Source organism: Microcebus murinus, chromosome 2 (genome assembly GCF_040939455.1).
Source record: "Microcebus murinus isolate Inina chromosome 2, M.murinus_Inina_mat1.0, whole genome shotgun sequence".
Taxonomy (NCBI): domain Eukaryota; kingdom Metazoa; phylum Chordata; class Mammalia; order Primates; family Cheirogaleidae; genus Microcebus; species Microcebus murinus.
The window spans coordinates 26,052,548-26,067,475 of NC_134105.1; the positions used below are offsets into that span (position 1 = coordinate 26,052,548).

The 14,928-nt window shown below is 40.8% G+C and overlaps 1 protein-coding gene across 5 annotated transcripts in view; it reads left to right on the forward strand.

The window, feature by feature from the left end:
- The window catches only part of THRAP3 (thyroid hormone receptor associated protein 3), a 69,045-nt gene that overhangs the window by 44,471 nt on the left and 9,646 nt on the right, over positions 1-14,928 (forward strand). For all 5 annotated transcript variants that reach the window (XM_075996640.1, XM_075996634.1, XM_075996633.1 and 2 more), the window contains 5 exons: positions 4,786-4,953; positions 9,421-10,323; positions 11,852-12,565; positions 13,810-13,982; positions 14,719-14,830. In XM_075996640.1, the coding sequence (XP_075852755.1) occupies positions 4,817-4,953; positions 9,421-10,323; positions 11,852-12,565; positions 13,810-13,982; positions 14,719-14,830 (2,039 nt within the window). In that variant the 5' untranslated portion in view covers positions 4,786-4,816. The remainder of the gene's footprint in view (positions 1-4,785; positions 4,954-9,420; positions 10,324-11,851; positions 12,566-13,809; positions 13,983-14,718; positions 14,831-14,928) is intronic.

Here is a 14,928-nt window from a genome sequence, read left to right on the forward strand (position 1 = left end):
TTTCTTCTTTTGCTCTGCAGTTTAGTATGAATTTTCTCAGAGACAGATAAACTCAGTGCTCCTGTTTGTCATCCAAAGAAATACTTAGGACTAGAAAAGGAAGAAAAAATTGACTTTTTGGAGGACTTAGAATTGACTCTATGGAAAAGAGCTGTACTTCCCACAGTACTTCCCACATTAGCAGCGTTATGCCAGGTGTGCCATTCCTTAATTGCTGTCCTTTAATCTGCTTCAGTGCTTATTGTTAGGAAAAATCATCCATGTGTCCAACGTGAGTTTCTTTAATGTAGAGAAAACTGTACACAGAATTCAGTCTTATGTTTTTGCAGTTAACCCTGATAAAGAACCAAGGGCCAAATATTGGTTTTTTGAGGGTTTGGGCTTCACTGGCCATCCCTTAACCCTCCAGTTTCTGAACAGAGCGGTGTCTGTGCTGAATTTCTTCAGTGAAATTTGCTGTCCTGGTTCTGCCTTTGAATTTTCTTCCAGTCAACAACTAGAAGGAAGGATGGTTGAGAATTGGTTTTTTAAATCAGTGCATTGTTCATAAGTGAATTAAAATATGTGTTTTCACTAATAGGAGTTATTTTCTGGAAGTTGATAGTAAGACTGGCATAAAAGCACATTGGTAAAAAATTACAATGTCAAATATTTCCCTAGATATCAAACAAACAGTTGAAGTGAGCTTACAATTTTTGCAGTGGATTTTGGGCTCCACAGAGTTCGAAGCCTTAGCTTTTTGGGGTTGCTAATCAAAAAAGGAGCTTATTGTGTATTTTCTCCCCTATCATAATTTTTTCAGTAGTTATAAAGTAGTTACATTTCTGAAAACAAATTGATGGAACAGCCTACAATGGGAATGGTATTTTGGATTACTTGTGTTCTGTAACTAGACAGGGGTCCTCAAACTTTTTAAACAGGGGGCCAGTTCACTATCCCTCAGACCGTTGGAGGGCCGGACTATAGTTTTTTTTTTTGTTTGTTTGTTTTTTGAGACAGAGTCTCGCTTTGTTGCCTAGGCTAGAGTGAGTGCCGTGGCGTCAGCCTAGCTCACAGCAGCCTCAAACTCCTGGGCTCAAGCAATCCTGCCTCAGCCTCCCGAGTAGCTGGGACTACAGGCATGCGCCACCATGCCCGGCTACTTTTTTCTATATATATTAGTTGGCCAATTAGTTTCTTTCTATTTATGGTAGAGACGGGGTCTCGCTCTTGCTCAGGCTGGTTTCAAACTCCGGACCTCGAGCAATCCGCCCGCCTCGGCCTCCCAGAGAGCTGGACTATAGTTTTAAAAAAAACTATGAACAAATTCCTATGCACACTGCACATATCTTATTTATTTATTTATTTATTTATTTTTGAGACAGAGTCTCGCTTTGTTGCCCAGGCTAGAGTGAGTGCCGTGGCATCAGCCTAGCTCACAGCAACCTCAAACTCCTGGGCTCAAGCAATCCTACTGCCTCAGCCTCCCAAGTAGCTGGGACTACAGGCATGCGCCACCATGCCCGGCTAATTTTTTTCTGTATATATTAGTTGGCCAATTAATTTCTTTCTATTTATAGTAGAGATGGGGTCTCGCTCTTGCTCAGGTTGGTTTTGAACTCCTGAACTCAAACGATCCGCCCGGCTCAGCCTCCCAGAGAGCTAGGATTACAGGCGTGAGCCACCGCGCCCGGCCCATATCTTATTTTGAAGTAAAAAAACAAACAGGCAAAAACACCTGCATGTGGCCCGCGGGCCGAAGTTTGAGGACGCCTGAACTAGGATATAGTTTAAGATTGCAGTTTGGAGTTTTCTTTAAATTTGTTTGAGTTTAAATCAGTTGCTGTAAATTATTTTCTTAGACTTATTTGCAGAACATACACAGAGGAGCATGGAAAGAGCCATTTATGTTCCTTCATTGCTTATCTCTCTTTTAGAATAAGGAAAATCTGATTTTTGGGGAGTAGGGGGGAGTGGGAAAGATGCTGCAGAGACTGGCAGTATCCACCCAAACTTGTTAGGAATTTGACCAAGAATACAGCTCACCTGCAGGGTATTGATAATTTTTGAAGCTGAATGATGGGTACACTTGGGTTCCATACTGTTCTTTTTACTTTTGTATATGTTTGAATCAATACTTTTATAATACAAAATATATTTTTTAAACAGAGCCCAGTTGGCTGTAAGGCAGGTCCTTCTTAACCTTCTTTAAAGCTGTAAAAGAACAAAATAACCTCATTGCAAATAAGGTGTCCACAATGGACTTTGAGTAGTAAAAATAGTTTTGTTTATTTAGGTTTATGAGGAAATTGCTATTTTAGATTTTTTTTTAAGATAGGGTCTTACTTTGTCACCTAGGCTGGAGTGTAGTGGGTCATTGTAGCCTCAAACTCCTGGGCTCAAGGATCCTCTCCCCTCAGCCTCCTGAGCAGCTGGGACTGTAGGCGTGCACTCCTGGCTTAATGGACTTAGTTTTGATTTGCCTTTACACATTAGGAAGGCTTTGGGTCTGTTTTTGTTTTAGGTTATTGTTTTCAGAGTATAGCATGTTTGCCTGTTTATTGCCTGACTAGTAAATCATCTTTCCATAAAAATAATCAGTTAAGGCTTTTCTGAGAAGACCTTTTTGAATTTGAGCCTAGTAATTATGGACTGAAGGATAATTGTGTAGTTTATATGTAGTATCGCCATTTGGGGCTGGCCAAGTTGGAACCCTCCAGGGTAGCCTGTTGAGGGATTCTGTTTGGCACTGCTTTGTTCTGGGAACCTAACCCCCTGCTAAAGATAACCTCTCAGTAGGCTACTCTCAGGGGTCTAAACATGGGGCAGATTATGGTAAATATTCCCGAAATGTTTGTTCTGGTGAATTCAACAGACACCAGTCACATGCTGTACTTACTCTGGAATAGTTACTAGAGACACAGAGAAGAAACTAACAGTACAGAGTGAGAAGTTGAAAGGAGCAATTTAAGTCGTCCTTATTTTTAAACGTTTTTGATTTGGAAAGTCTTACTTTGGCCTTTGTTGGCAATATTGTTTCTTTTTCTTGGAGTTGAAAAATAAGATGTATTTTTAATGGTATAAATGCCATGTTATTATATAAGACCACAATTTTGTTTTATTTTAAGTATATGCATCTGTTATTCCAAGGAGTGTTGATCTGCTTGGTAATTAGACATGTAGTTTGGGTCCAGAAGGCTTGGACTTTGAAAAGGATGAGGTTTGGGCAACCCTCTCAAGTGGCACTGCAGAACAGTTTGAGAATAAACTCTTGTTCGAAGCAACAGAATTGTATCTGAAATGATTTCAAAAGGCTGTTTGAAATTCTTGAGTTTTAAATTACAAGGGAGGGGGGAGAAAGAAACAGTTGTATAAATACAAGATAGAGGAGGGCATCTTGTAGCTGAAAAGTGGTTTGTGAAAAAGGACTTTAGGGCTTACCCTGAATCAACATGTGGTGTGGCTTCCAGAAAGAGAAATCCTAGGATGCATTAATAGTGTCTAAATAGTTCTTTATTAGGCCACATTTGGAGAATTATATTAAATTCAGAGTGTCCTAGTGAGAAAGGACAAACTAGAATTGATTAGGGGCAAACAGGGTAATATGTGGATATGAAATAATGTCATCTGAGAAATGTTAAAAAGTTGAGGTAGGATCATATATATACCAGGCCCTTTAAGAGGGAGTTTTGGAACTAGGCTTTGTATTTCTGCATCCTTAACATGCTAAGCACAGCTTGATAGTTAAGTATTGATTAGTACTTGTTCAATTAGTGGATTATGTTTTATAATGCTGGTGTAGGAAAATGGTTGCCTTAACTACATTAATTATGAGAAGAATTTTTTAATCCAAAATAGCTATTTTTGAGGGGTCATGTTTTTATCTGAGGCGTATTTTATATCTATGAGCTGTATCCATGTTATACCACAGTTCTTCATAGGGACTGAACTTTTTCGTAGTACTCTAAGTGAAGTGGCATCTCTAGCTTACATAGTACAAGTAGAGATACAGTTAGATGTGTACATATTCTTTTTTTTTTTTTTTTGAGACAGAGCCTCACTTCGTTGCTCAGGCTAGAGTGAGTGCCATGGCATCAGCCTAGCTCACAGCAACTTCAATCTCCTGGGCTCAAGCAATCCTGCTGCCTCAGCCTCCTGAGTAGCTGGGACTACAGGCATGCGCCACCATGCCCAGCTAATTTTTTTTTATTGTGTGTATATATGTGTATATATATATATATATATATATATATATATATATATATTAGTTAGTCAATTAGTTTCTTTCTATTTTTAGCAGAGACGGGGTCTTGCTTAGGCTGGTTTTGAACTCCTGACCTTGAGGAATCCACCTGCCTCTACCTCCCAGAGTGCTAGGATTACAGGTGTGAGCCACTGCTCCCGGCCAGATGTGTACATATTGTATAACCAAGATATGGTTGCATAGGTTTTCTTCTCATGGAACTGGAAAACCTGTTTCATGTCATCTCGGTACTTTTATTAACAGCTGACTTAGTCCTCAAAACCTGCCTGCTTTTTGAGAAAAGACTGCGCCAAATCACTGATAACTGCCCTCATTCTTGTCAGTCTTTCATAGTATTAACCTAGTTAGGGTTACACATCAGGTTTTTCATTTGCTGTGGCGTGATCTATTTGGGATTCATACTTCTTAGAAATTTCTTTTGATGAAAGGGCAATGGTTGGTTTTTAAAAAGCAGTCATTTTGTCTGTTTAAAAAAATGTCCAAAGAAGTTCAAATTTTCAAAGGTGCTCACTCATTTGTTTAAATATATTTTCTTACATTAGGTGTAATTGAAAAGTGACCCTCTCTTCAGAGATGTCAAAAACAAACAAATCCAAGTCTGGATCTCGCTCTTCTCGCTCAAGATCTGCATCAAGATCTCGTTCTCGTTCATTTTCCAAGTCTCGGTCCCGAAGCCGATCTGTCTCTCGTTCAAGGAAGCGAAGGCTGAGGTAAGGGGGGTATGACTTTGTATATTGAGATAATCATCGCATTAGGTAACGTGGATGTTTGAAGATCTTTTGTTAGACTCTCTCTGTGAGTGTCGAATGTACTGGGGGGGTGGGTTGGCTTGAGGTGCAGGGTTGGGCTATAAGATTTCCCAGCTCTCTGCAAACACTACAGATCTAAATCGGCTTTGATTGCCATGCTGTTTGCCTAATTAATTCCTTTTCTCCTCTGCCAGCACATACTATTTCCCATTCACTTTGGAAGGAAGAGCATTTTATTTTTATTTTGAGCTGCTTGCTTCAAATTTCTACACCTATTTTTCACTGCAGTATATTTGAAGGTTTGGACCAAAGTTTATTTGCATCATTAGCAAAGAAATGATAGCTAAGGGGAGTAATAATATGAACAACATTGCAAGGACGAGAAGATTTTTTTTTTTTTTTTTTTTTTGAGACAGAGTCTCACTTTGTTGCCCAGACTAGAGTGAGTGCCATGGCATCAGCCTAGTTCACAGCAACCTCAATCTCCTGGGCTCAAGCGATCCTATTGCCTCAGCCTCCTGAGTAGCTGGAACTACAGGCATGCGCCACCATGCCGGCTAATTTTTTTTTTTGTATATATATTTATTTAGTTGTTCAATTAATTTCTTTCTGTTTTCAGTAGAGATGGGGTCTCCCTCAGGCTGGCTTTAATCTCCTGACCTCGAGCAATCTGCCCACCTCAGCCTCCCAGAGGGCTAGGATTTCGGGCGTGAGCCACCACACCCGGCCGGGAAGCCTTAACTCACTAAATAATCAAGCCTTTAAAAAATCATTTGTATACACCTAATGTGCCATTTACTAAGCTGAATCCATTTAGTAAAACACATCTTAAAACCATTTAAAATCACTGTTTCAAACATCAGATAAACATTATTTTATCTTATTAAATGTGAGAACAATTCTTTTGAATTTATTGCTAATATTTTTTAATTCAGTCAGTTTTCACACCTTTAGGTGGATTTCCCTGTTTCAGTTATGTCTTGGAATAAGATGCCAAACCTCCAGCGTCTTTCCTCTTTTGATGTGTTGTGAGTTGGGTTTTTCATTCTTTAAAAGTGTTTTAATTTTCTTCTGTGGGTAGATAAGAACCTTCCCATAGATACAAGTTTCCATATGTGAGTTTGGGAAATACTGGTGTATTTAAATATTGAGGGAGATTTTTGCAGTTTCATTCTTTTTGTCAGAGTTGTATTAGCAAGGAGATAATTTGTCAGTTTTGCCACTTGGATCCCCTGCTGTTTATTTCAGATGGATATCTAGAATCCTTGTTGTAGATGAATTGATTGTGAAATTTAACATAAACGTCAGGAATGTAATCCCTGCCTTGTACCCAGAGTTTTGATTTAGGCAGTTTAAACCTCAGATTAGTTTATTTGGTTTTAAAAGATATCTTTAAAAAATTTAATCTAGTAAATGGAAACTAATTGGTTCAAAACCAAGAGGCTATACAAATTGAAAGTGAGACAAAATCTATATGAAGAATATTAACCAATTCTGAATTATTTATGACAACTGGAATTTAGGGCAGATCTTTTCTCCTTGATCTATAAATCATTTGATGTGTGGTCCTGGACTTGGCAAATGAGGAGAAAATATCTTAGGCAGGCAGTGTGTGCTGGGGTAGATAGAGCCACTTTACGTGCTATATTACACCTACAAAATTGTCATTCTAGAGGAATTTCTCTACTAGAAAATACACTTTTATACTTGACTATAGTCTGACTTCTCTGTTTTTTAGAAACAGATAAATTTGCCACTGGATGTTCAATTTTTATTTCTGGCTTATCTGTTTCATGGTTTTTTCTTTTGTTTTCCCTCTCCTACAAGGAAAATATCTATCCAGAGAGTTTGAGAAACCATGCCTTTAAATTAACTAACTGCTGAGTTCTACAGAATTGGAGAAAATTGATTATTTCCTTGTATTTCACAGACTGTATCCTTTTAAGTGACTTCTCTTAAATAACTTCATTTGCAATCTGCAGAGACTCATGCTCCTGCATCTGTGCAATGACTGCAGGTTTTGGATGCAGTATGCCCCAGGGCCCTCACTAGTAATTGGTAACAGAAGCAGCAGTAGCCTCTGAGGAGGGGAACATGAATTAAACCCTCCTTAGTGCTGGTGGTGGATCAGCTCCCTCAAGCATAGCCATTTAATCTGATCATTCTCAGTTTCATAGTCTGCGTCTGCCTCTTCCTTCTTCTTTTCTTATATTGTTACTGTTTTCAAATGAAAAGTGTGGAAGGTAAGTTTTTTTTTAATTGTACTTAAATAGCAACTATTAACAATCAGCAGTAAGATGCATCTTTGCCAGTTTTGCTGTTATTCGTGGGGTAGATAAAAAATCTGAATACAGTGGGTAATAAATAGTAGAAAACCAATCCTACTTTATCTTCTTTTGATTGAAGCAAATGTACTTTTTTTCTTAAAAATACTCTTTTGTGTAGTTGTTCAATCCTTAAAAAGCCTGGCACATTTGCCAAATGAAGGGTTTTGTTGTTATTGTTGTTGTTTTTTACAAGCTCTCACTCTGTTGCCCAGGCTGAAAGCATTGGTACAACCATAGCTCATGGCAGCCTCGAACTCTTGGGCTCAAGTGATTCCCTGCTCTGTTCCCCCACCCCACCCCCAGCTCAAGGTTCCAAGCAGCTGGGACTCCAGGCACATGCCACTGTGCTTGGCTAGTTTTTCAAAAATTTTGTAGAGATGATGTTTCACTATGTTGACCAGGCTGGTTTGGAACTTCTGCTTTTAAGGTATTCTCCTGCCTTGGCCTCCTAAAGTGCTGGAATTATAGGTGTGAGCCCATGTGCCTGGCCCTAAACTATAAAAAAAAATGCATCTGTTCCCAGTCAGGCCTGATATGAGAAGGTGCCAGTTAACTGAAGGGTTTTATTGTATGTGTAAAAAAATAATTTTTTTTTTTTTTAGAGAGAGTTCTAGTAAATTTTACATATTTCCAGCTAATTGCTTTGCAGTGGTGGTTAATGTTAATGATCTATATCATAGTAGATAAGGACAAGTGGTATCCAAGAACCCCAGTGGATTTTTAGGCTTTTTTATGGAAACGAAGCTCCCTGTTAGTGACGAGCCTGGCATTTATGAACATGTAGTTTTTACAAAGTTAGGTTACTGTTGAATCCCTGTGATTCTGGAAACGTACCTTGCTATATCAGAGCTCTGTATTGTTTAATAAAGAACAACATGCAACACTAGCTTTCAGGTTGACCTAAAAGATATGCACACTGAGGGAATTTTTTTTTTTTTTTTGAGACAGAGTCTCACTTTGTTGCCCAGACTAGAGTGAGTGCTGTGGCATTAGCTTAGCTCACAGCAACCTCAAACTCCTGGGCTCAAGCAATCCTCCTGTCTCAGCCTCCCGAGTAGCTGGGACTACAACCATGTGTCACCATGCCCGGCTAATTTTTTTCTGCATATATTAGTTGGCCAATTAATTTCTTTCTATTTATAGCAGAGACGGGGTCTCGCTCTTGCTCAGGCTGGTTTCGAACTTCTGACCTTGAGCAATCTGCCCACCTCGGCCTCCCAGAGTGCTAGGATTACAGGCGTGAGCCACCATACTGGCCTGGGAATTTTTTATAGTTTCTCTTTTTTAATCTTGTTTGTACTTGGGTGCCTTGTGGTCAGATAGTGCCCTCTTGTGGCACCTAGGTAAGATCATGTAACTCAGCCACAGGAATTTGACCTTCTAAATAGACCATTTCCAGGTCCCCAGTAAAGAAACCAGTATTTGTATGCTTTGCTTATCTGATTTCAGTAAATTATTTTAAGCTTTTGAATGGATGCATTTTCCAAGTCTCATTCTCCAGGTGCTCCTTGATGTAGACTTGTTGTAACTGTACTTTTACAATCTCAGATCTTAGTGGGACCTAAGAAATTCGCCCTGCACGGGGAGAGAGAAGTGACTAACTAGGATGGAGAGTGGAGTGTTATAATAAATAGTTTAGGGGTCAGAGGACCTGTGTAGTTACCTGTCTAGACACAGTTGCAGTTTTTCCTCACTTCCAATGACCTGGGGACCTGTAAAAATTCCCTGTGCCTATTAAACTCTCAACTGTTACTGTACTGTATTAGAATAGTCTTTGTTAGTTCACTACACTAAGAAAATTTTGATAATTTTTAGTCACTGTAGAAATATATCTCCATTTTAAATGTGCTGCAATGTTAATGAATCAGTTTATTTTCATCATTTGTTAAAATGAGTCCTAGCAATGTTTTTGTACTTGATAGGGACCATAAGTTGTGGGACTAAATATTAAAGTTTGTTTCCTTGCTTTGAAAAGAAAACTGAAAATGAATGACATGTAAGAGCAGGGATTTCAAAATGTTACCTTTGCTGCCAGATTTTTCTTGAATTAAAATGCTTATGTCAAAAATTTAAACATTTCTCTCTTTCCCCTCCTTTGCAGTTCTAGGTCTCGGTCCAGATCATATTCTCCAGCTCATAACAGAGAAAGAAATCACCCAAGAGTATATCAGAATCGGGATTTCAGAGGTCACAACAGAGGCTATAGAAGGCCCTATTATTTCCGTGGGCGCAACAGAGGCTTTTATCCATGGGGCCAATATAACCGAGGAGGCTATGGAAATTACCGCTCAAATTGGCAGAATTACCGGCAAGCATACAGTCCTCGGCGGGGTCGTTCGAGATCACGGTCCCCAAAGAGAAGATCTCCATCACCAAGGTCCAGGAGCCATTCTAGAAACTCCGATAAGTCTTCTTCTGATAGGTCAAGGCGTTCCTCATCCTCTCGTTCTTCCTCTAACCACAGTCGAGTTGAATCTTCTAAGCGCAAGTCTGCAAAGGAGAAAAAGTCCTCTTCGAAGGATAGCCGGCCATCTCAGGCTGCTGGGGATAACCAGGGAGATGAGGCCAAGGAGCAGACATTCTCTGGAGGAACCTCTCAAGATACAAAAGCATCTGAGAGTTCGAAGCCATGGCCAGATGCCACCACCTACAGTGCCGGCTCTGCATCACGGGGCTCAGCAGTATCTGATCTGAGTCCTCGGGAGCGAAGTCCAGCTCTCAAAAGCCCCCTCCAGTCTGTGGTGGTGAGGCGGCGGTCACCCCGTCCTAGCCCTGTGCCAAAACCTAGTCCTCCACTTTCCAACACATCGCAGATGGGCTCAACTCTGCCGAGTGGTGGGTATCAGTCTGGGACACACCAGGGTCAGTTTGACCATGGTTCTGGGTCCTTGAGTCCATCCAAAAAGAGCCCTGTGGGTAAGAGTCCACCAGCCACTGGCTCCACATACGGCTCATCTCAGAAGGAGGAGAATGCTGCTTCAGGAGGAGCAGCCTATACAAAGAGGCAAGTATCTCATTTCCCCTGCTTGGTTGTGTTTTTATCTCACTAGCTGGCAGTGTAATTGCAATGTGATCTAAGTTAGAGCTCTGATTCATGGTAATAAGGTAATCCCCATTTCCTAAACTTTTCATTAGTAAACATTAAAAGCATCACCCGAGGAAACCTTTAGCTTAACTCTAGCTTTCCTACCTTCCTAAATTTGTATTGCAGCATAAAGTTTCTTTAGACTACTCTGCAATGATGTTTTCACATTTAAAATTTGCCTTGGATTCTACCAATATAAGCCAGAGAACAGTAGAGATTTGTGGGTCAGCTATCAAAAAAATATGGTCTTTGCCAAAATGAATGGCCCTTGGAGCTGTTAGACACTCTAGAACCCACCATCTACTGTGTGATCTGCATCTGCCCATCGTGGTGAAGAGCTGCACCCTCACACCCTGCAGTTGAGGAGACTGGGCAGAATGGGAAAGTCCAAGGCTTAGTCCAGGAAGGCCTTGTTTTAAAACCCCAAGGTGGGTGTATGTCCCAGTAGAAGCCAACCAGGCTGCGTGTTAGGAGAGGACATGACAGTGCTTCCGTCTTTCTACCTTGGGGGTCACGGTGAGTTGGAATATGAATATTTGTTTGTGTGGTTGGATGGATTGGGATGGCAGAGAGGTTACAGGGACGTTGCATTGAGACCACGTTGTGGTCATGAGGGACTTATCCAGCACATGGTTTCCCCTTTTGTTTTATTAGCATATTCTTTGATCCCTTGTTCTATGCCATATTAATGCAACGCTGATTTCATTAGGCTTTCTCCATTCACAGTACAGATGAGATATTCTTAATCTGTACTTTCCTGCCTTCCGTAAGTCTATTTTAAAGTGTAAATTTTGTTCCATGCCAGGACTGTGAATCTCATTGGAAGACGAGAGCATGAGCTCTACTCTTCCATAAGAAAGAGAATGATTTTTGCCACTGCCACCCTCTCCTCCATTAACGTGTATTTTGTTTTTATTTGTGTTCACAGTATATTTCATATTTAGATCTTCTAGGTGACTTGAAGCAAATTTGAAGTCTCCTTTGAGACTTGTATTTCCAAGTGTGAGTTGTATAAAAAGCAAAACAGTCCAAGGTTGAACATTCTATGTTAACTTTGCTGAAAACAGATTTTAACTGACTGGGTGAAGGTTGGGTGAGACCTTCATTTTTTTTTTTTTTCCCTAGACCATATTACAGGTAAGTAGGTTTTTGTTTTTCTTTTTTAATATCATAAAAATAACTTCTTGTTCTCTTTTTGGTTGCATTTTGTAAGATAGGACTCCATGGACCACATATTTTTCTCTTAAATACCAAGTTCATAGATTTGTGAATGCTAATTTTTTGGGAAATTACTAGAAAGTAACCAAGTAGAAAGTCTTTTGGTAATACCGGAATCTGTAAGACAGGTTTATTTAGAGAATCAAAAACCAATGACCATATGGTACTATTTTAGAGCAGGTTGCTTAAGAGGTCTCTTGGTGTCTTCCTTGTGTTTTTATATAACTAGGTATATGGAAGAGCAGAAGACAGAGAATGGAAAAGATAAGGAACAGAAACAAACAAATACTGATAAAGAGAAAATGAAAGAGAAAGGGAGCTTCTCTGATACAGGCTTGGGTGATGCAAAGATGAAATCCGACCCATTTGCTCCCAAAGCTGATTCTGAGAAGCCTTTTCGGGGCAGTCAGTCTCCCAAAAGATATAAGCTCCGAGATGACTTTGAGAAGAAGATGTCTGACTTCCACAAGGAGGAGATGGATGATCAAGATAAAGACAAAGCTAAAGGAAGGAAGGAGTCTGAGTTTGATGATGAACCCAAATTTATGTCTAAAGTCATAGCAGGTGCAAACAAAAATCAGGATGAGGAGAAGTCAGGCAAATGGGAGGGCCTGGTGTATGCACCTTCAGGGAAGGAGAAGCAAAGGAAAACAGAGGAGCTGGAGGAGGAGTCTTTCGGAGAGAGATCCAAAAAGGAGGATCGGGGAGGGACCAAGAGAACCGAAAGTGGGCACAGGGGGTTTGTGCCCGAAAAGAATTTCCGAGTAACTGCTTACAAAGCAGTCCAGGAGAAAAGCTCATCACCTCCCTCGAGAAAGACCTCTGAGAGCCGAGACAAGCTGGGAGCCAAAGGAGACTTTTCCTCAGGGAAGTCTTCCTTTTCCATTACTCGAGAGGCCCAGGTCAATGTCCGGATGGACTCTTTTGATGAGGACCTTGCACGGTGAGATGTATTCTTTCTTGATCCTTAGTGCTTTTGTGGCCTAAGTTGTATCTCCTAACCCCACTCACTGAGAACATTCTCTGTATTTCCCCTGCCATCTCAGTTTCTGTGCTGATACACTCATGTCAGTCTGTCTTCAGTGGAGAGTGTATGTCACTGAGTGATTATGTCCTGTATACTCCTGTGGGCAGTATCTGTGTGAGGTGGTGAAGTGTCTTCTCAGTTCTTAGTGACTGGCTTTCTTGGTTACTGGGTCCCCTATGGTTCTCTCTTACTCTCGGTTTATTGCCATGCCCCCTGACCCCCAAAAAGATTCTGTTTCTTTTTGTGTTTAAAATGTCTTTTGCCCATGAAGCCATCCAGGATGTACTTCTTTATTCTTAGCTGGGTCAACAGTCAATAGTCCAGGCCTCACCATCAAATAAGAATAGCAGTTTTAGAGTTGAGGGAGGCAGATGCATCCCCATCCCCAGCTTTAGGAAACAGTGGTAAGGCCTAGTTGACTATTTTTTTTTTTTTGAGACAGAGTCTCGCTTTCTTGCCTAGGCTAGAGTGAGTGCCGTGGCGTCAGCCTAGCTCACAGCAACCTCAAACTCCTGGGCTTAAGCAATCCTACTGCCTCAGCCTCCCGAGTTGCTGGGACTACAGGCACGAGCCACCATGCCCGGCTAATTTTTTATATATATATTAGTTGGCCAATTAATTTCTTTCTATTTTTATAGTAGAGACGGGGTCTCGCTCAGGCTGGTTTCGAACTCCTGACCTCGAGCAATCCGCCCGCCTCGGCCTCCCAGAGTGCTAGGATTACAAGCGTGAGCCACCGCGCCCGGCCCCTAGTTGACTATTTTTCCCTTGGTGTAACTACCCAGCTGGTTGGACGTCTCCTTGAGCAGTGTTCCAGCCACATCTCATTCCTCCTTCATGCTGTCACATCCCTGAATGGCTTTAGCTTTCCAAGCTGGTTGACTATACCTTCTCATTTGTCATGTTAAAACCAGCAGTAACCTCAAAAACAATCATTGAGGTTTAACACTTCACTGTACTTGAAGATTCCCAATGAAGAAAGGGAAGAGAGATTTTGGATACCTTTTTCTATAGTTAGGACATATTGAGGTTACTTTGAACTTTGGTAGGAAGAGAAAAAGGAGCTTCGTGGATAGATTTAAAACTCTTTGGGAAAAAAAAACTATCTTTATGGTTTAAATGTTCTTGTTACATTTGGTCTTCTCTTGTTTCTTTTACAGACCCAGTGGCTTATTGGCTCAGGAACGCAAACTTTGTCGGGATCTAGTCCATAGCAACAAAAAGGAACAGGAATTTCGTTCCATTTTCCAGCACATACAGTCAGCTCAGTCTCAGCGTAGCCCCTCAGAACTGTTTGCTCAGCATATAGTGACCATTGTTCATCACGTTAAAGGTGAGTCCAGACCCCAGCCTGCTTCAGACTCCCTTTCCACACTTTTAGCTTCCTCTGTTACAAGCAGAAGGATGAGTGGATGAATAAGGGAGCTTTTGTGGATCCTTTATCTCATCTAAAGGGCCTTTGAAGCTAGGTGCTGGCTTGAAGGAAATTCCTTTCAGGGAGAAGTTTCCATATTTTAATTGCAGAGCTGAATGTTTTGAAATGCTAGCAACCTGTGATCATGAGAATAGGAAAAAATCCTTAAGATGAAAGTTTAAAATACTCAAAAACTTAGGAGCTATTAGAAAAATTACTTTTCCAGCACCTCTGTCCTTTTCCTTTCTAGTGGTCTCTTGTGGACCTAATGGTGTGAGTTTCTCCTCCAAATTATTCTGTCATCCTCTGGGCAAATGGAGATGGGCAGGTTAGGGAATGGCTAAGAGAAGTGATGTATAGAAGCTGAAATTTAAACTCAAGGAAGAGTTGGTGCTGTGCTTCAAAGGGATGTGGAAGTAAGCTCCAGGTTCCTCTGTCTTTGTATCCACATCCTAAGATAGGGGAGCTGTGGTGGAAGTCCATTGCCTAACATTGGGTTGTGCCTGAACTGGCCATTTTCCCCCTCCTCTTTTCAGTATATTTGTTGCATGTGTGTGACTACTTTAGTCACATCTCTGTGGCTGTAGGTTCATGCAGAAGAGTTGAACATTGTGTCTTCTTTGGTAGCATAATGTGTTTCTTTGAATCCCAACAGAGCATCACTTTGGGTCCTCAGGAATGACGTTGCATGAACGCTTTACTAAATACCTAAAGAGAGGAACTGAGCAGGAGGCAGCTAAAAACAAGAAAAGCCCAGAGATACACAGGTGAGCACCTCAGCCTTACACTGGAGGTTGTAATAAAAGGCTTTTTATCCTATATCGAACTCATCTTGTTAAATTCTGCTGCCGATGCACCTTTAATG